The 22,246-nt window shown below is 38.6% G+C and overlaps 1 protein-coding gene across 4 annotated transcripts in view; it reads right to left on the bottom strand.

The window, feature by feature from the left end:
* Positions 1 to 6,190: 6,190 nt before the first annotated feature.
* The window catches only part of TLK1 (tousled like kinase 1), a 146,524-nt gene continuing 130,468 nt past the window's right edge, over positions 6,191 to 22,246 (bottom strand). For all 4 annotated transcript variants that reach the window (XM_050916702.1, XM_050916703.1, XM_050916701.1 and 1 more), the window contains 4 exons: positions 20,480 to 20,615; positions 13,034 to 13,145; positions 12,592 to 12,699; positions 6,191 to 7,931 (listed from right to left, as the gene is read on the bottom strand). In XM_050916702.1, coding sequence (XP_050772659.1) covers positions 7,755 to 7,931; positions 12,592 to 12,699; positions 13,034 to 13,145; positions 20,480 to 20,615 — 533 coding nt within the window. In that variant the 3' untranslated portion in view covers positions 6,191 to 7,754. The remainder of the gene's footprint in view (positions 7,932 to 12,591; positions 12,700 to 13,033; positions 13,146 to 20,479; positions 20,616 to 22,246) is intronic.

Here is a 22,246-nt window from a genome sequence, read left to right as displayed (position 1 = left end):
AGCACAGCTGCTTGCTCACTGAGCATGGCATTTCCTTGGGAGCTGCTAAATCGTGTTGCTCCGACTCTGTTAGTGAACTCCATCTACACGTACACTTGTTTCTGTTAAAGAAAAGGGTGTTTCAGCCTCTCTTGCAGTCATTTACAAGGGGCATTCAGCTGATTTTCTGAAGTTAAAGCATGTTTTGTTTCTGATTATTTCAAGGCAAATTTTAATTAAAAGTGAAGCCAGATTAATTGCAATGTGTTTGCTTTACAAGCATAGAGCTATCATTGACACTTCTGAACACTCAAGCCTTATAAAGGTTCACTTGCACTGCTGGCTCTGGATAGGTCAATGTATGTTGTCACACAGCAGTTTAACAAGTGTGAATTCTGGATCACAGAGACAGATCCCATGATGGGAAAAAGAGCTGGAAAAAGACCTAGAAGCACCAAAGATTGGGGGGGAGGGAGAAATACTTTAAAAAAACTATAGGTCCCATAGCAATTGAAACATAAATGACAGAATTACCATAGAAATTTCGTACAATATAGCGCCCAAATAAAGTAACCCTCCCTCCTCCCTGGCTTGGAACAAACCTTTATCCAGGCCAAACAAAATTCTTGAAAGTCCAGGCCAGACTAACATCAGTCCCAGGACACTTACATCCTCCAAAGCTGGCACAGGCCTCTGCCTAAGCTAACCGAATCTATCAAGACTGGAGCAGGCTTTATAGTGCCAACAACCCTCGTCCAGTAGGTTACGGCCAATTAGCCTCATCCACCTGACTCAAAACTGAGGCTCCCAGCTGATACCAAACACTGTGGCCTCCTTTTAGTTCCAGAAGCACTATTACCAGTACGGTTTCCCCAGTGTCAACATATTAGCTCAAAGGAACTTAGCCTGGAGCTCAAAGAGAATGAAAAACAATTACCCATTAGACTTGCACTCACCCACCAACCAACCCCTTGGGCCTATCTGCTCCCAGTGACACACTCCTTCACTACAAAAGTCATGGAACATAAACAACAGCCACTTGAACAGATTACAGTGACACGTATGATGTTCAGTGGGCACAGGATGTCTGGTTTGTGTAGATTCAGTTTTGTAAGTATTCATGATACTTAACACTTAACAGACACCACATGATATTTTGTACTTGTGCATTCAGAGCACTCTACCAATGCCCAAGAATGTAGCCGGTGCGGTAAGGAAGTGTTATTTGTTCTCACCTGACAAAGGGAGAAAACTGAAGCTCGGGGAGTGTGAAGTAACTTACCCAGATTTACACAAGAAGTCTGTGGCAGAGCTGGGAATGAAGCCCACATTGCCAAACTCAGACTTGAGCTTCCTTTTTCTATAACGGCAGCGTGCAGAGGCCCCTTCCACACTGCCCAGCCTGCAGCACCCAGGGCTCCGGCGGCGATTTAAAAGGGTCCGGGGCTCTGACCACTGCTGCAGTAGTGGCGGCAGCTGGGAGCCCCAGGCCCTTTAAAATCTCCAGCCCCAGGACAGCTGCCTCAATCCCATCCCTCCCCTGTCCCCATCAGTGGCCGGGACTGGGGACAAAAGGGGGACATTACATTAAAGCACCGTCACAGCGCTTTATCATCATCCCTTTTGCTCCCGCCCCCCCCGCCAGTGGCCCTGCCGGTAGGGTCCCTAAATGTGGGGATGGGGAGAAGGGGCAGTCAGCTGTGTACTGGCTGGTCCCAGCTTCTTACCTATATGCCGTACCGGCCTACTTTCACCTACTTTCCAGGGACATGTAAGAGGTCAGCTTGCGAGTGCTGATTAACCCGGTCCTCTCAGACACGCTTTGTTAATGCCTGTGTGTTCATCAGATTCTAGGGCTGGAAGAACCCAGCCCTGGGGAACCTAGGTCCTGCAGGATAGCTTCACTGGGAGGGAACTTGCAGAAGGGAAAAGTAGAGCTCTGTATGAGAACACAAGTGACACAAGCAGTACACTGATAGAATTACACAACACCTCGCCCCTGGAAGAGTAACCCTAATAAATAAGCATACCCCAAGTAATGGGCAAATCTGGTAAACACAGCATGATTCCTTCTTCCATGGCATTTCAATCCCTGCATACGTGGGATATACAGCATGCATGCACCAAAGTGGTACTAATAATGACCTTTCTAACACCATGCAAATCCATTAATTAAGCCACCCCTTAAAATATTCACTCTGAATTTAAGGTATAATTTTAAAAAATAATTATTTTCCTGTAAGTTCACTTCTCCCAATATACCTTCCTGCAGAACTCTCACTCCTGGATCCTGTGACTCCAGCATGAGCCATGCAGGAAAATCCATCAGCTCCCTCGTAAGATCCATAGGCCATTAGACCATCATTTCTATTTATCCAGTACACACACATAACACTGGGTCCTAAAACTGCACCAGAGGTGACATCTTGTAAGAGTTGACACCATCAGAATAAAGGAAAAAGATACTTGTTTACTGGTACATGCAATAAACTTATTAACCAACCTCTGGAGCTCCCTTACTGTCCATCTTCATTGCACAATAAAGAGAAACATCTCAATGGATTATTGACACCACCAGTGAATGTTTCTCTGGATGAAATTTCCCCTGCCTTTCTTTGTTACTTAGTATAAATAAAATAAAATAAAATAAAATGAATATTTAAGAAAAATCCTTAAATTCTGGAACAAGCTCAGCCAACATTAGTAAATAGGCCACATAAGGATCATAAATGGCAGGACTCCATGAGAACCCATATAACTCTACGCATTGACACTATGGTAAACATCCGTCACCTAAACTCTGTTACCATCTTTTTAACATCTGACGATGATAAGAATCCTATGCTGTCTCAGACGACAGCTTGGTGTAGCTGCTTTCTTGCACACAAATGAGCCACATTCTAACCATGGTTATATCTGTGTAAATCTAGAGTAACTCTACGGAGGTTGCATGGATTTACCATGGAAAAACAGGGCAGAGTCTGGCTCGTATTTACTGCCACCTGGCCACAAACAGGACAGTTCAATACTGCTGAGGTGAGCTTTGTAGAGACACACCTATGTTATTGTTCTTGGCCCTTAAGTTTATCCATTCTCCTCCAACCCCCTGCCCCCCGTTTTTGTTTTTCTAGATAGATAGTAAAGTCTGATCAATGCACATCATGGCTACTTAACAGCTTTATAGCATGTATCAAGAATATGTAATTTTAAACACACCTTGCCAACCACCTCTTAAGTCTTTAGGGGTTGCTAATTTTTATGTTTCATTTAACTAAAATATAGCATCCTCCAGGGAATCTTGCTGTTACATCAGTGATTCTGCACCTAGCATCATGCATGACTTGCATACCGAAAGCATTCAGAGCTTTGTAATTCTTGAAAGATCCACTAATTATGCAGCAGTTCACTAATAGCCATAGTGTGTGCAGTCAATAGGATCTGGGCAGGAGGCCAGCAATGCAACACAATTCCTGTCTTCTTGCTGGTATTGCTGAGGTTCTTGGGGCAAACTAAAACATTAACTAGTTTTCCTGAACACTGTGTCTAACAACTGACTGTACAATAAGATATGGTACATAATGTTCTGCACTGCGGTTTGAACAAATCTGATATTAGTATCCAAACAGACTATTCTGGCATCTCTGAGAAGCTTGAAAAGGGTGTTTTGTGAGACAAGCCAACCATTGTTAACTGTGGTTAATGTGACCTGTAACAGAACACTAACCACAGCTAACAATGTGCAGCTTTTCTGATTGACACTTCTAGGTGAATGCAAAAATTCTGTATCTGACTACTTTTGAGATTTATTAGACTTGTTTTTCTTAGGTTCATTATGAAAGTATGTTGCCTACATTTATTTAATTTCTCTTTTTCTGCTAGTAAGTCAGAGGATGATCTAAAAATTTTAGTGACAGATCAATACAGAGGTAAAAAATTTAAAATGTATATTGACTAATTAGGAACATACACATGCAGAGTATCAGATGCATGTGACATTCTCTATCACAAGCTACACTTGAAGCTACAAGTGTCAGTACAAACAATTTCCCCCCAAACATACTCTACTGAACATTAGGCACTAGAGCAGGGGTTCTCGAACTAGGGGTCAGGACCCCTCAGGGGATCGTGAGGTTATTACATGCAGGGCTGTGAGCTGTCAGCCTCCACCCCAAGTCCTGCTTTACCTCCAGCATTTATAATGGTGTTAAATATATTAAAGTGTTTTTAATTTATTAAGGGGGGGTCGCACTCAGAGGCTTGCTATGTGAAAGGGGTCACCAGCACAAAAGTTTGAGAACCACTGCACTAGAGGGTACTAACTTGAGATAAAACTGGTTTGTCTTATTGCAAATATAAAATGACTCCATGTACACAGTGAAAGAATATGTAAAAACGATATATTATGCCAGTTCAGTATTCTCCCAGATTTATATAACACCTTAAGTCTTGAAGAATCCCAAAGCTTTCTCCAGTCCAGGGATCATTTTTACTATTATAAACTTTGGGGGGCAGAGGGGGAAAGAGGTGTAAAAAGTCAAACAGATTTGCCTTCTAATGAGTTGAAAAGAAACTGAATGGGCATCGGTCATTGACAGGACACACTGACTTCTAGGTCATTAAGCAGTACAGTAATAGGAAAGCAAATCTTCATTCTCAACCTTCCATTAGGTACATCAAAGCTATAGTACAGTGCTGTTCCTGATAAACATCTTTATTTTTAAAAGTTTCTGCATTTTCCCATATCAAATAGTCTTTTCTTCCCCCATCTCCTGCAACATGAGACAGGACGTGGAAGCAGAGCTCCTTCTTGTGGCTTCCCATATAGACTGGCCTTCAGAGCGAGGAAAGGTACATAAAAAGGTCACACAGAGCTCAAACTCTCCTGTTACCCTTAGCCAGTTTTCAATCACCTTTATTTTTATTTAGCCATTTCTGGGATCAAAATGTCCCATTGAACTGCCCGGGGGAGCTGTAAGGCCTGATTCTGATCCGAAATGTGACACTGTGAATCAGAAGTAACATCAGTTAAGCTAATGAGTTACACAGGTGTAAAAGTGATGAAAGAAAAATCACTGTATTAAAATAAATCACCAGGAGCCACTGATGCCCAGCTTCAAACTTTGCTTAAACAAAGTTGGTGTTTGATTGTGTGCTGTTTGGGGCTGCAGCACCTTTTCTATGGTACGTGGCTAGGAAGAGCCTATGTAGAAAAGCCACCTGGATAATAGTTAAAATACACTAACTCTGGATCTAGTGATGATATAGCCAGAAGAGAAAGCTCTGTGAAAAGAACAGAATATATTACAGAGCCAGGGCTCTGAGCTGCATAAATGTTTGGTATAAAAACTTCCAAAATATAGAAGAACAAACAATTGTGATATGTTCCACCACAGCATCTCACATTCTGAACTGACATCAGGAAAAACTCACCTTGTCCATATAGAATAAATCTAAATTCTGGTACTTTTGTAATTAACAAACAAATTCCTTCTTCCTGGGGGCAGATGATGTTCCAGAGCCTCAAGGCTCAGTATGTGTGAAAACTTAATTGTTAAGTAACAACATTCATGAAATTGTAAGCTCTTTCGGGCAAGAACAGGCTGTACCTTATTAAAGGGCCTTCCAGGCACTAGAATATAATAGGTGTAATACATAATTAACACAATCTGAATAACAACAATACAATTTACTCAATCCTGTATTTTTTTTTTCCGCTAAAGCAAAAATAATCCTTGTGTTAATTGCAGACATCAGTACAGACATGGTGCAGGAAGGTAACACAATGGTTCACAGTACCTAGAACATTTCTAGCTATGCCCCCTACCACTTGAGCTCAGACAGCAAGAGAAATGGCTGTTTCTTTGCAGTGTGGATGGTACAATGGGGAGAGGAGGTCTCCTTGTACACCTGAGGAGGAAAAGTCACTATTTCGACCTAAAATGTTATGTTTTCTTCTGCTGGAAAGAAAGAGTAGTTTGAAATCTTCACTTAAGATGACTTCTACGAGCCCCACTCACCACAGAAATGCCTCTGTAAGAAAGAACAGCAGCAATTTACTTCAATACCACTGTTGTCTGAAATATTTTGGGACCCTTCAAGTATTTAAAGATTTAAGTTCTACTGGCCTTTTTGTGAGCAAAATAATTGCTTTTAGCAGTGTCTAAGAGGTGTGGCCAAGCTGATTCCCCAGATGCAATAACTTTATACATACTTGAAATTTCAACTGTCATTGTTTATTACTGTTTTGGCTACATTCTCTACATTTTCAGCAGCATCTTAAAGAGACAGTTAATGTATCTTTATGTACAATGAAAACAAAATGGCTTGCAACATCAAAAACAAGAGCCACAGTTTAACTGTACAATATTAAATGAAGACCTGTGGTAATACAGCCTCCTTTTTCTGCAGCATGGACAAAATTACATTTAGGTTTTCAGCATCATGAATGGGACAGTAAAAGGAATCATGTACGTAAGAGAGAGTTCTGAAAAATAAGTTTCTACCATACAAAGCAGTTAGAAAATGTTTCACATTTTAAAATCTCTGTACAAGCCACAAGAAACATTTCCTTGTTGATAGGAACTTCCAGAAATAGAAAATAACCATGAACAACTTCTACATTTAGTATCAATGTGCTCCACAGGTTGAGAGCACAAGAAACGGACTTAAAGAACTGTACTGTATATGCCCAACACAGATTTCTTTTACATGCCTCGATTGTTAATGAATCATCTACTTTTAGTCTCTCTATAACGTACAGCTGACTTGCACTTCAAGGAGGTCATTTGATTCTTTGCAAAAGTAAAAGCAACATAATTTAGCAGCAATTAAAAGCGCCTTCAAGGAGACTTAAAAAAAATACAATATCCAATTAGAAAAAGCCATACTTTCAACATTTGTACAGGAATAAGTTGCTGAAATTTAATAACTGAAAATATGACCTCTGTACAACAATTTACAATAGCATTAGAAGGGAATTCATCATTATCCTGCATAGAACATCATACATAACCTGTCTGCATTTGGATATATGCTATCATTTAGTTTTCTCAAAGGCCTGTAAAGTGGCAGCATTGTCAAAACTTGTGACAAGTATTATAAATGTAAAGAATGTAGATGGGTTCAAAATTAGCTATTTGAGGGATAATATATCAGAAACTATGCACCACCCTTCAAATCTCAGTGAAACGAGAACACATGGGTTTTGAGGTACAGCCTTTAATAAGACCAAATAGCTAAACAAAAGATTATAACTTTTTCAGAAAAGCTTAATACAGAATACAGCTGTGACACTCACTTCTTACTTTGGTTTCAACCACTTGGGAAGTAGGGTGGTTGTTTTTTTTGTCCAGACACTGAACCTTTCCTGTGTGTTCAAATTGTCCATTACTTTTCTTATTTAAATAATGAAAAACTACCCTTCATGTTAGCACTCTCCAGTATCAACCAAATATACTTTATAAGTATTAAAAAGATTATTTACAGTGTTCCCAAAAAAAAAACCCCAAACCTTTTCTTTACTCTTAAACACAGCACATCGATTTGTGTGCAACAAGCAGTGTCATTCTTCAATGTTTAAAGGTTACAGTCAGAAGGGTATATTTATTCACAGTCCATGATCCATTCCCATCATACAAATGGACATTAAGCAGGAGGACTTCAGTCTGAAAACACAGTAATCAAAGTTGTCTTGTGTAAAAACACTCAAATGCTCACAAACTAGTCTCCATCTGGAAACTATAAATATATCATGCCAGTCTTCACTTGGAGAAATTTCAGTAAGAAATAATGCTTGAAGTAGGTGGCGTAGGGGATGCTGCCAGCCCAGTCATATGTAAGTTTCCTGAAGAATTTGATCTTCGCATGTGAGGGAGAAGATAAGGATCATTAGCCAGCTGGTGGACATCAAATCGATCTTCTTTGCGGTATGCTAAACAGCGTCTGATAAAGGCCTAGAAAAGCAGGGGGGGAAAAATTACTACTCTTCCAAATAAAATGAATGCTGCTTATAAGCCAATTCTTCCTCCAGTTGATTTAACAAGTTCTAAACAGTCTGAAGTTCTAGAAGAGTTGTTGTTTTCAAGCAGCTCAATTCAGAAGAACAATGTAATTTGTAACTAACTAGTGGGTCCCCAGAATTCTGCAACACTTATGTCAAAATGGTAGGAAGGTTACAGCAAATGCAGAGCAGACAGAATTCTATGGCAACTTCCAGTGAAGCCTCTGGCATTTCTATGACAATATTAGCTTGTAACGGCAATGTTTCACTACCTTTCCCACCACCTATATTGATTTAAAGTTCGGATTCTGTGCTCTGCTCTTCCCTTACTCTTGACTTTACATCAACCATTCCTCAATGGCACTTGTTAACATACTTGTTAATCTGCCAGCATATAACAACAAATCTAGTATCACTTTAAAAAAAAACAAAACAATCTTATTTGAAAAACTTCATGAACAGACAAACTATGGAATCCACATTTTACATGAAAACAAGCATCTTTTAACACATTAGTGGTTTGAAATAATTTCTGTTCCAGAAATAGGATACTGGCATCGGTGGGTGGGTGGGAAGGAATCATCTTGGTCCATTTCAGAAAGATTGAATTTGGGAGGCTCTGTGGTAGTGAAATTAAGTAGCTGTCAAACTGTGCTAGGATTATTGACTGTGCAATCAAATATATTTTCACAAGTTCATATGGCATGAAAGAAATTAGCATCTTCAGAATTTAGAAGATTTCTGTAACTTTCCTTTGTGGAAACTGTAGGAAATTCTACTGTGAATCAGATGAGAAGTTGATTAAACTATTCCATTCTAGTTGTCCTCTGTAAGTTAAGGTTTTATCACACTGGTTTGCCTAGATATGAGGGAATCTAGCAAAAAGCTACTCTTGATGGTGCTGGATGCCAGGCTGGAAAGGCGCTGTACCTCTAAGCATCCTGTATCTACAAAAAGTTGTCTGGAAAATCCCCTTACAGCTAACTCCCAGCCCCCAACCTACTTACCCCACCTTATATAACCAGGCCTGACAAAATGTGATTAAAAAAAAATAATTTCCGTGGATAATATTTATTTTTAAACCCCTCCTCCACAATTTTTAATTGATTTAAAGTTTCACAGTTGGGGGAAACCATGAGGGAGGATCAGAAAATAATTTAACAACAGTGGACATTGAGATTCAAAAAGTTATTAAGCTTAACAACATTAACACAAATGATCCTCTAAGTCCCAAAATAAAGTCCATCACCACAACACAAATGTTCATACTCAGCTCTGGTGTCTTCGGCCAATCTTGGAGCTATTCTTTTTTCTAAATCTGCTCTGCACTAAGCAACCACTACCTGCCCTTCCTAACTAGAGCTCAGCCTTCTTCAACTCTCTCTCTCTGGCTCAGAGAGAGTCAGCAGCCAACCCTCCACTGCTGCTGTCCTGATCTTCCCCTAGTTATTCTCTCCTTCAGGAGTCTCATTCTCTTTGCAGCCTCTCCGGCAGCTTCCTCTAGCAGCACCCTTACCTCCCTTGATTGAGAGAGGTCCTGGAGAGCCATCCTTCCCCTGCTGCTATCTCCCGTTTTATAAGGCCCCAGTGCCTTCCCCTAAACCAAACCTGATAGCATGTGTACTGGATCCTGCTCCCTCTTAGACAGGCCGTTAACCCTGTCACACAGTGCTATGGATTTAATTAACATACTATGAAAAAAATAATTAGTATTTAGTTAAGTAATTAGATTGTGGGAGGATTAGGGAAAAATCCTCCTTTCCCTGATAAAGCAATTCCGTTTTTTACCCTTTGTCCTAAAATAGAGACTGAAGATCAAAGAAAAACATGCATGTTAGTGATGCAAATTTCATAGAAACTGGACTTGTACATAGCAGTATCATCATAATTTACTGTAACTACTGCATATCCAATAAGTGCAAGTCTTTATATAAGAGCATATGTTACCTTCCTACTGGAAAATAAAGGAAAAAATCATGCAAATGTATGTGTATGTATATTAATATTCAGCAGTTCTTAGGCATTTTTGGCTTTTAGCATTTTAATATTTTAAAAAATTAATGAATTATTGAAAATAGTTTGCAAGGTCCTTGGGGCAGGGTTTAGTTTTTAAATCTTTGTGCACCTATAGCACCGTAGGAACAACAACATAATGTAAAAGACAGCTAAACATAAATAGGAAGAAAATGACATGAGGACCTTGAAGTGCAGTCACATACTGAACACTGACTGTAAAATATCATCAAGAATATGTATGTTTATTTAATCTCAGTAATTTTTAGATCAAATTTTCAGTTTACAACGTGTTTTTTCCAACTGCCAGGTCTGTCAATCTGGCTTCTTTCTTGCTTCCACATTGCCATCAATAGAAAGTCTGCAAATGCATGTTAGTTTACACTTGATGATGGTGTGCGCATCAGAAAAGAATTCATCTCTCTTATATAGGTATAGTGATTAATCGATGCTAATAACAGTAAAAGATAAGTAAAAATTAATTGTTGTCACTAATGGCAGCAAATACTACTCAGAGTACAAAGAGGGTAATAAATTGCCATTTTCTGACTATAACCACATTTAAATAGCTGTTGCCTCATGTTTTCCTTCAATAAGTTCAATCACAAAAAACCATCAGGGTCAAACTAAAAGGTATGGGGCATAAACTATTAAAAAATGTAAGCTTATCAGTCGCATGCTGTTCTCCTATTGTATGTGCCTGTGTCCATTAACTGAATACAAGAGACCCAATTTTTCCAAACTGAGAACAAAAATTACAGGACAAACAATTCTTCTTGAAATGTCTACATAAACTTTCCTTGACCCCCTAACTGTAACTTGCTTAATATGAAATTCCTTTTAAGAATATCACCAACAGAAATGTATGCTGGCAAACCATAACAAAAAAGGCTCATTCCAAAAAGATTCACATCTTCTTGAAAAGAAGTCTCTACAGTTATTAAATTATGGTCTACTTTGCCCTCTTAACCTTCAGAGGTGGAATCTTACTTATTTGAACAAGATTCCACATTGCTCCTACTTCTCCTATTTGGATCCCAATTCCTTACATTGCTACATTAATTCAAGGGTAGGCAACCTATGGCACGCCGCTGAAGGCGGCACGCAAGCTGATTTTCAGTGGCACTCACACTGCCTGAGTCCTGGCCATCGATCCGGGGGATTCTGCATTTTAATTTAAAATGAAGCTTCATAAACATTTTAAAATCCTTATTTACTTTACATACAACAGTTTAGTTATATATTATAGACTTATAGAAAGAGACCTTCAAAAAATGTTAACATGTATTACTGGCACGTGAAACCTTAAATTAGAGTGAATAAATGAAGATTCGGCACACCACTTCTGAAAGGTTGCCAACCCCTGCATTAATTGTTTTGGAACACTGGAAGTAGCACCCAATTGTTTTCCTATAGCATTATTTTGAACCAGCATCAAGTCTTTGCTTGAGACAGGTCACTAATATCCAGAGTAAGCATAAGAACAATTTTAAATCAAGTACCTCCAACTTATTTTCTCCCCCAATTTCTAGAACCTAGTTTATGGTACAGCTGTTCACAGCTATAATCACCAAAGTCACTGGAATCTCCTTTTAGCCTCACTTCTCTGTAGAATCTTGATTAATATGTCCAGGCAGAAGGGATTAGACCAGTATTTCTCAAACTTTTGTACTAACCCAACCCCTTTTACATAGCAAGGAGTGCGACCTCCCCTTATAAATTAAAAACACTTTTTTATATATTTATCACTATTATAAATGCTGGAGACAAAGCGGGGTTTAGGGTGGAGGCTGACAGCTCATGATGCCCCCTGTAATAACCCCGTGACCCCGAGGGGTCCCGACCTCCAGTTTGAGAACCCCTGGGTTAGACATTTCTTCCAGTCCGAAAACAGTATGGTGTTTTTAAATGTACAGATCTCTGCTCTGCATGCCCTATGGCAGCCCAACTATTCTGATATTCTTGTCCCTCATGAAGTTGATCTGATCTTGAGAACATGTACTACTTAACCAGCCTAGAGTAATGTGACTGGTACATTATGAATTTCAAAGGGAGCAATGATAGAAGGCATTTTCCCGGTGCATTCCAGCAGTGAAGCTGGTTCTTCAGATTGAGAAAACTAGGTAACAAACATTCACTATTTTCAGAAGCAGCCTGTTACAAAACAAAATTTTTATAAAATGACTTAATTAGCTAATACAGTGAAGCAACCAGAGTCTACTAGGGAATAAACACCAAAACCAGACAGCATCAGTGATGACAGTTTTTGAGAAGGCCTGGTTTGAAGCATCTTGGAGTCCTTCTGGAGGAAAGGCATAGGCAAATGTAAAATGATGAAGTAAGTCTTTCCCAGATTACTTTTGGACATCTGATCTTGGATAAGTCCCAAAAGAGATATATTGTACAAAAAACTGAAATAATTTCAAACTGTAAAGAGAGGCTGTAATCAGGTATACCTGTCCATTGTGTCTTTCCCACTTAGATGATATTCTTAAATTAGTGGTAATTTTATAGCTTGCTTCTAAAGTAAATACTCTAAAACCAATCAATAAATTTAGTGTTTGCTTCATGCTACTTAATTAGGTTCTAAGAAAATTTACCTTGGCTTCATTGCTTACAACAGGTTTAACTGGGAACTGGACTTCTGTGGCTTTTAATATTGTGTTTTCTTGTAAGATATCTTGCTGCGATTGATTATGACCAAATGGCTGAAAAATAAATTCAGATAAATTTCCTCATGAAGCATCCAAATATCAATTTCAGTGACAACATATCTTCATTCTAATTTATGTTATTTTAAATTGTCTGTGTGCTCACAAAAATATCTAGTAACACTTAAGTAAAACGACATTTTTATGTCAGGCTAGACTATTTGTTCCTCTACCTCTTGTTTGAAAGAGGTATCAATGAACATAATATCAATGTTCAGAAACTGAAGTAACATAAGGTCTTTGTGACCACAATTTCAGTGTGTAGTGGAGATATAAGTAGAGAACCTTGTCTTAAAGCTGTACATGGTTTTTACACACATTTTTGTCTCACCTTTCTTCCATAAAGACATTGGAAAAAGATTACTCCAACTGACCATACATCAACCTTGTTTGAAATCTTTGGTGGCTCTTTGCCAACTACAAAACACTCTGGAGGCAAGTACCTGCAAAACCAAAACCTTCTGTCACTACAAGTAAACCTACAATCTTTATATCATGTTCAAACACAAAATTATACATCTGACTGCACCTGATTCCTTAACACTGGTACAGTTATTTCAAGCCTGTTTTGTTTTTTTAAATCAAGAGTGACACTGTAATTTTCAATATTCCATAGTGTCAGACGCAGATAATAGAGCTAATCAACTATATAGTGAGATTTCAATTTTTAGAAAGTGAAGTTAATGTTAAATAAAATAGACCCTATTCTTTATTGCATATTCCTAGGAGTGGGCAAAATAACTATTGCCTGAGATTTAGAGATTGGGGCCCTAGACTGGATATATACTCCTCTTTTTGTTGCCTGTTCTCACAAGAGGTAAATAAATTAAATATGTATTTATTGAAACATCTATGTAAATCACAAGATTGTTTTCTATTTATTATAGAAGCAGAAAACTTTAAAAATGACTATACAGTACTTTACATCTATCAACATTAAAGCTTATGTAACCCTTTCATTACTGTCCCTTCTTCACACTTGATAACCTCCTGCAATGTATTGTATATCAATGAAATGAAAATACACCGTATAGTATATACAGTAGGTAGTGAAAAGTTTACAAGAGATACAATGAACATAGACATTCAGCTTCCGTACATGACAATTTACATAAATTCCTTATAAAATAACTCCTACTTTAAATTATCTTATAGCATTTCCTTCTATGAATCAACCTTTTCGAGACATACTCAGAGATAGAAAACAGCTAGCTTCTAAAGAAAGTCCCATCATTTTAGCAATGTGACGTGCTGAAACTTAGTAGTGGCATAAAGGTCATGGATCCTACTATTTTTTGATCTTGTATTAATTTATAATGTAATTATTGCACATGGCATTTCAGACTAGTTAGAGGCCAAGGACCAACATTTTATAATATAGATCCCCCTAAAGTAATACTGAGAGGGTTAAGTAGATACAACATCAGAAATAGTTCAAGGTGCCTAATGTCTCTAAAAATAAAGCCACTTATTTAAGCTCCTAAATATGGAATTAAGCAACCAACTTTAGGCTCCCAAGATTGAAAATTTTGTCAGCTGATTTTGTGTGTATTTATAGTATAAATGACTACAGGCATTATTATGCTAGTAACAGAACATTAATATATCAGTAATTTTAAAAGATGAATCACACCAAATGATAAATTATACCAAAACATAGGGCCAAACCAAAACATTAATGAAACAAAACAATGTATACATAGAAATATTTACACAAGATATAGAGCGTTGTGAACTAGAGAACATCTTTAGCCTGACACAGTGACTAGAAAGTGAAAAAAGTCAAAAGCAAGTTGTAGAGAGATTCACGCGTGAAACTAATTCTAAACACATCCATATTATTTAATATTTTCATTTGGCATAAATATTTCCAAATATTAATGTGTGTCTCTCTCTCCCACCTTCCTCCCCCTGCCAAATAGATATAGTGTTTCCTAACTACTGAGTGCTTGACTTTGCAACCTAAATTACGGGTTTTTAATGTGAGGGGTTTTGTGTATAATTTCCTAGGGGGGAGTTCTGTGTTTTGTTAGCTAAAGAAGAAGGTAAAAACAAATTCTATTATGTAAAACTTAGTAAACGGAAAAAGCTACCGAACTGATAGGGGCTCAAACTTAATTTTAAAACAGAAAAGTCAACACTGTACCTGACTTCTTGCCTTATTGCAGGTAAACTAATGAAAAGAGGCGAAGTGCTCAGAAGATTTGGCAGATAATGAGCTAGCCAACACTACTCTCCTACTTACTCTTCAAATCCACTAGCAGGATTGAAGGGCTTCTATGGCAAAGAGCAGAAAAGCCAAAAGCCCTATCAGAACAGGGAGGGACTGGGGAGAAAAAATCCCAGCCAGGAAGTTTCTATAGGCAATGAAAATACTCACTGCTTTTCCTGTTCTGTAGGCAGTTTTATCATTACAGTAAAAGTGCCCAACTGCACGAGAGAGAAGAGGTGGTTTATACCCCGCCTTCATTTCCACCCAACAGACACACTGGTGGGATGTCTCTGGGTCTCCTACTGACCTATTGAAGTTAGGATGCAGGAGGGAGGGAGAGAGTGTAAATTTGTTCTTTGGGGTATCTCAGGCTGGCTGTTGCCTGCCCTACAGCTGCTAAAATCCTCAGTCTTCAAGAGCAAGGGCATTTCCTACTACCTCCCCCCATGGCTGCCATGAGCAAATCCTAGGGCTTGTCTTGGTTATAACATTTTATATTAGTTAGTTAAAGCATGTTCCAACACATTTCAGACCATGACTTTGCAGTCAGTGCATACAAGGGAAAGTTGTATTTCACATTGTGTCAGCTCATCTGGATTCTGTTCAACCACGTCACAGTGACAATGCTGAATTTAACTTATCCTTGTCTACAATGACTACAAAACTGTGGCCAGTATACTGTTAACTAACTCTTTAAGGTTATATTCTAACACGATTAGATTTCATAGCAAAGACAATTCCCTAAAGTGCTCCCTCTTTTCATCAATAGGTGTGGGGCTTATTCCTGAAACCAAGTAGCATTAATTAAGGGGTATTCAATTTCTAGGATTAAAGGTGGCACAATTGACAAGAAGGGCTTTAAACTAGGAGATAAGAGGACAAGACTGGGAGAGACTCGTGAAATCTCTACATCTCACTTCAATACAAAGGAAAAGGAAAATCAGCTAAATGAAGATATAGTAAATGGTAGTGGAACATCAAAGCAAGGAAACCGGGTGAGGTCTGTGGGAAACAATTGAAATGCTTGTACACAAATGCCAGGAGTCTGGACAATAAAATGGAGCAATTGGTGCTACTGGTGCAGAAGTGAAACCAGATATTACAGGGATTACAGAAACATTCATGACTAGAATACAGGTATTGAAGGGTACATGCTGTTTGAGAGAGAGAGAGAGAGAGAGAGAGAGAGAGAGAGAGAGAGAGAGGAATAAAGGTAAGGATTGTATGTCAACGAAGTAGTACACTAAAGAAATACAAAGTGATTGTATGGACAAAACAGAATCTGTTTGGGTCAAACTTACTTTATGGAAGGACCGCAAAAAGACCCTCTTTTTACAGTAGTACCAGAGGTCTGCTATAGACCCCCATGGTCAGACTCGCATATGTGCACAAAGATTTCCAATATTATTAGAGACAAATACTTCTAGGAATGGTAAAGATTGGAGAATAAATGCTACTAAGACTGGTAAGACCCACATAATCCTGGTTGTGATAGATGACAGTTTTCTTCCTCAAATCATCACTGAACCACCAAGAGTTGATGTAATTTTAGACTTGCTTTTGGTAAGCAGTGAAGACATCAAGGAAGAGCTAGTCATAAAAAATAACCTTGGATCGAGTGTTCGTGGGCTGATTCAATTTAAATTAAATGAAAAGAATCAAAACCTGGTTGTCAACTATGATTTTTTATTGTAAAAGGGCAGATTTTGGTCAATTAAAAGAATTACATAAAGACATCAACTGTACTGAAAAGCAGAAAAAACAAATGTGAAGGTGGGCTGGAATTTCTTCAAATCAACTATACAAAACTATCTGAAATTTGCATTATAAGAAAAGGGAAAAGAACTTGTAGGAAAAGGCTACAGATCCAGCTGGATGAATAACCACCTAAAAAGTTTGTTAGGAGTAAGCCAAGAACCTATAGGGAATAAGAAAAGGGGTTGATTAGCCAAAAATAAATAAATCAATCAATCAATCTATATTGTGGAGGTTAGAAAAAGTAGGAGCAAAGCAAGAATTACCAAAAGTCAAGCTGAATTAGCTCTTGTTGTGGACATTTAAATAAGTAAGTTTTTTAGTTATATGAATAGAGAGAAACTATGGAAGGATGAAGTTGGGCCATTATGCAGTGTGGATGGGAAGAAGATTAAAGATCATCTAGATACAGCTCAAAAACGAAATAAATAATTTGCTTCAGTTTTCAGTAAGGATGACAATACAGAATATGTACATGTGATGGAAATGAGTGTCAAGAAATGGAAATTACTACATCTCAGGTAGAAGAAAACTTAAAGATCTTATTATGCTCAGATCAGGAGAACCAGATAATTTCCATTCCAGAACACTGAAACAACTGACACATGACACTGCTAGCCCGGTAGCAAGTATATTTAATAAATCTACCTATTCAGGGGTAATACCATATAACTGGAAAATAGCTAACGTATCTATATTTAAGAAAGCGAAAACAAGTGATCTGGGCATTTACAGACCTGTTAGCCTGACTTCAGTAATATGCAAGGTTTTAGATCAAGTTGTGAAGGAAAGAGTAACTACATTCATAGAGGTAAATGATAAATGGGATGTAATGCAATAAGGGTTAACAGAGGTAGAACATGAAAGACTGATCTGATTTCCTTCTTTGAGAAAATAACTGATTTTTTAGATAAGGGATGTGCAGTAAACCTAATAAACTTGGGCTTCAGTAAAACATGTGACAACAGTACCAAATGGGAAATTATTTCTTAAATTAGGGAAGATAGGGATCAGTACAAGTGTTGTAAGGTGGATAAGTAATTAGCTGAAGGGGAAAAGGCAGTGGGTTATGCTAAAAGGTGAATTACTGGACTAGAGGGAGATTACTAGTGGAGTTCCTCAAAGATTAGTCTTGGGGCCAATCAACATTTTTATGAATGACCTTGGCACAAAAAGTGTAAGTGTGCTGATAACATCTACTGATGATACAATTACAGAGGAAGACTTGATTATTGTACAGGAATATCAGGATGATCCTGAAGACTGAAGTGACAGAAATGGGATAAAATTCAATGGTACAAAATGCAAAGTCATTCACTCAGGGTCCAATAATAAGAATTTCTGCTTCAGTTGGGGCTCATCAGTTGGAAGTGACAGAGGAGAAGAGAGACCTGGATGTGTGGGTCTACCACAGGATGATTATGAGCCACCAGTGTGATGTAGTTGTGAAAAAGGCAAATGTGATACTAGGAAGTATCAGGTGAGGCATTTTCAGTAGAGATAAAGTAGTATTAATGACATTGTGTAAGGCACTGGTAAGAGTTAATTTGGAATACTGGTACGATTCTGGTCACTCGTTCAAGAAAGATTAATTTAAACTAAAGCAGGTGCAGAGAAGAGCCAGTAGGAAGATAAGGGGAATGGAGGACGCATCTTATGAGAGGAGACTGGGAAAACATGGCTTGTTTAGGCTAGTAAAATGAAGGCTGAGGGGAGATATGATTGCTCTCTATAAATACATTAGGGGATATGATTGCGCTCAGGGAGGCGAAGAGCTATTTAAGCTGAAAGACAATGTTGGCACAAGAACAAGCATATATAAACTGCCCATGAACAAATTCAGGCTGGAAATCAGAAGAACGTTTCTAACTGCCAGAGGGATGAGGTTCTGTAACAGCCTCCCAAAAGTTGTGGGGGGCAAGCAACTTAATTATTTTAAAGAGAGCAGAACAAATTTATGAGAGCTACTGTATGATGAGGTTGCTTGTGGTGTTAGGGGAAGGGCTCAATTTCTCTGCAGTTCACTTTTGGTTTATGTCTGATGCATCTGAAGCTTATGCTTCAGGGTTTCACCTGGCAACCAGAAGAAGTCAGGAAGGAATTATTCTCCTCCCCTCATATGTTCTGGGTGGCTGTTTTTATCTCCTTTCTTTAAAGCGTCAAGGAGGACCCACAGCTGGAGACGAGATATTGGAATGGAATTCTATTATTAACAGCGCGATTAATCACCATTAATTTTTTTAATTGCTTGACAGTCCTAGTTTTTTTTGCCTTCCTCTACAGAGTCTGGGTGCGGGTCACTTGCTATGATTACTTAGTTGTATTTCATTTAATCATTTCCCTGCCACCACAGGGGCCTTTAGCCCTCCTATTTGCTGTCTGTGACACTGAATAGGCGAGTCTCCTGTGGGTTGTAATACTTCGGTCTAATTTTGGTTGTTGGGTTTAACGTGCAGGTGCTGGATGGTGTTGGTGGCCTGTAATATGCAGAAGGTCAGGCTAGATGATCTGATGGTCCCTTCTGGCCTTAAACTTTCTAAGTAGCAGGAGAAGCAAGCACACCCTCCACTTCCCAGATATATTTTTCAAATAAATAGTCATATGAAGACAAACTGGCCATGCCCTTCACAGTATTTGGACTTCTGCACAAAGTGAGAGGTCAGAGGGTGTTCAGTCTCACTTTTCCATAAGATTTTTACACTTGCGCTCATTTGGGAAATGTATTTAGGCATGCATTTTTTAAAATGCTTTGTTTAGGACATGTGCTGCACTGTCACTACACAAAGTTTCAGGTACGCATGTGAGAAATGCCTAATTCTCGAAGGTCCTCCTAAGGGTCTAACCTAGTGCACAAATTTTAATTAACATACACAACACTGGAAAACACTCCATAGCAGTTTTATACTGACACAGTATATATTTATCCTGTATGTACATATGTAATAAAAATTGACATATATATATATATATTTATATTTTTTTTCCCCTACACATATAGTATGGATGGTCAGTTTTCCAGTCAACTGAACCTTTAAGACTAAAGGAATTATTTTAATGTGTGTGTATACATGGTCTGAAGAAGATGATGATTCGGGGATTAAAGTTCTTGGAATTGATAACATTTCTCCCAGGAGAATTTCCCAGTGCCAAGCATCTATGCAAACCCATCACCCCTGGGAGGGCTGTCATGATCTTCCAAAAGCCAAAGGGTTTAATATATATTTTCTTCTTGGAAAACATGTTTATAACATTCTGAACTAAAATGGTGATTCTTTCAGAATGTCCAAATATAAATCCTGGCTGCTGCTTTCCTGGAAAATTACGAGTGAAGTATAAACTGACTTCCACAGAAGTAAAAATAGAAACACAGGAACTGCCACACTAGAAGTAATCAAAGGTCTTCCTAGTCCAATTTCATTTTTCCAATACCCAACGCTCTGGGGGAAAAAAATCCAATAATAAAACCCTCATACTGCACCTAACTGTGCAACACTATGCTCTGGGCAAGGGTGATTCTCTCTTACTTCAGCTGATCCCCAGATCTGAAAACTGATTATCTAATATAACTACAGAAGTTATTCGTGCTCCTATAAACATCTGATTATGTTATGCATCCTACATTATGTTATGCATCCTAATATTATGTTACTTCAACACTAAGATCCACAGGCTAAATGTTGCACATAAATCCTTTTCCTTCCCCCATTTTGCGTTTAATGCTTTTAATCTAGATATCTGTGTAAAACTGATTTTACATTTATTGTTCAAATTTCAATAGTTTAAATAACATCTGTCCAAACTTAAAATTACCAATAAGTTCCTGCCCCTTGTGAAGTTAAGTCCATTCCATCCACACCATAGCTGTCATCATCCATTATTTTAGAGAGACCAAAATCAGTGATTTTTATTTCTCCACATGCTGTTCCATCTACTAGAAGGATGTTACCTAACAACAACAAAAAATTATGAATATGTAATCTTATCACAAGAATACTAAATAAATGCTTCTTACTAGGTTCAATCTGCAGAAGTACCTGATACAGCTGAAGCAGCTGACCACCACCTTTCTACCCTCCTCCTCAAACCATTTTGACCCCTGCATGGCTCTAAGTGGCTCCCAACTGCAATGCCCCCCACAAGTGATTGACTGGGTAGCTGGGAAACACGAGATCACAGCAACCCTGGCCATGGTGCTTTTTCCCACTTATTGTCCTGAAAACATGTTCTACCAGCACCACAGAAGTCAGAGGAAGCTGGTTAAACTGGCTTTAGGGCCAGCCTCTATATGCCCCCCAAGAACAGTGCAAAGGGGCTGCAGATGGGCCAACGATCTCTCCCCGTTTTTAAACTGCATAATGAATTTCTCATAGTATTTTTCTTTTCCTTCAGCAATATATTTTATTCATCATTTAAACAACTTTTTTTTTAACCAATCTTGATTTAATATTTTTGAAAGAGAACATAAATGTCTTAATAAAAATATATTCAGAATTGTTCTAGATGAGAACAATCACCCCTGGAACTGTGCAAAAGAGCATGCATATTGTACAACTCTATCCTCTCTAAAAGAAAACAATGTTAACAGTTTCTTACTTATTAAGTGACAGCTTGATGTTGTACAGCACGCTACAAAAACATTATCTTTGCCTTAAGGGGTTAACAATTTAAGATTCACAAAGAGAGTACTAACAAACTAGATGGTCAAATGAAGTCCCAAGGTAGAAGATGGCGTAAATCTTCAGTCTGTTTAAAATGGTCACACCCACTTTATTTACTCTATGTTGAGTCATTACTGGAAGACTTAATGGATGCAGTAAGATTTAAGGAGAGATTAGAATAAAGATGATGGTCATTAGACATGCAAGAAAAATTGGACTGTTCCCGGCATAAAGGGACAGCATGGAAGAGGACATGAAGATGATAGTGGAAGGAGGATACAAAGGGAGCAGCTAGGAAAGAGGCCTGATTATGGAAAAGGAGGACAACACTTGTATGCATGAGTGCAATTACACAGAGACTTCAGTGCGAAAACAAAAGCCTCAACTAGAGGTAGGTGATGATAGCCAGTGAAAGAATTTGAGTAGATAAGGAAAATGCACAATAAATGGAAATGATTTTCAAAGCAACATTTTGGAAAGATCAGAGGGGAATGAAACAACAAATTATTTTCTTTGTATTTCTGAAGGTGTCCGTCATATTCTCTGGATCTGTGATGGGGTGTCTGCCCAACACAGGCATAAAAGGGGTTAATCATGGAAGAAGCAATGGAAGTAAGTCCTCCCAGCAGCCCAGAGAGGCTGTTTGAAGTACAGCCAATTAGGGAGGAGATGCAGGGAGCAATCCAGGCCCCAAAGGCTCAGATAAAAGGGAGCTGCAAGGCAGAGTAGGGTCAGTTGCTTCAGGGAGCCCAGCTGAGGTAAGGGTGAAGCAGGTGCTAGGGCCATGGGGAAGTGGCCCAGGGAAATATAGCAGCACTGATGGAGGTTAGAGAGGAGCAGCAGAAGGCTGCTATTTACTGAGTCCCTGGACTAGGGGCTGCAGTAGTGGGTGGGCCTGGGTCCTCCCCCGCAACTCGTC

This window comes from Gopherus flavomarginatus, chromosome 10 (genome assembly GCF_025201925.1).
Source record: "Gopherus flavomarginatus isolate rGopFla2 chromosome 10, rGopFla2.mat.asm, whole genome shotgun sequence".
NCBI classification, from domain to species: domain Eukaryota; kingdom Metazoa; phylum Chordata; order Testudines; family Testudinidae; genus Gopherus; species Gopherus flavomarginatus.
Note: the sequence above shows the minus strand (reverse complement) of the source record. Positions and strands in the feature narration are given on the sequence as shown.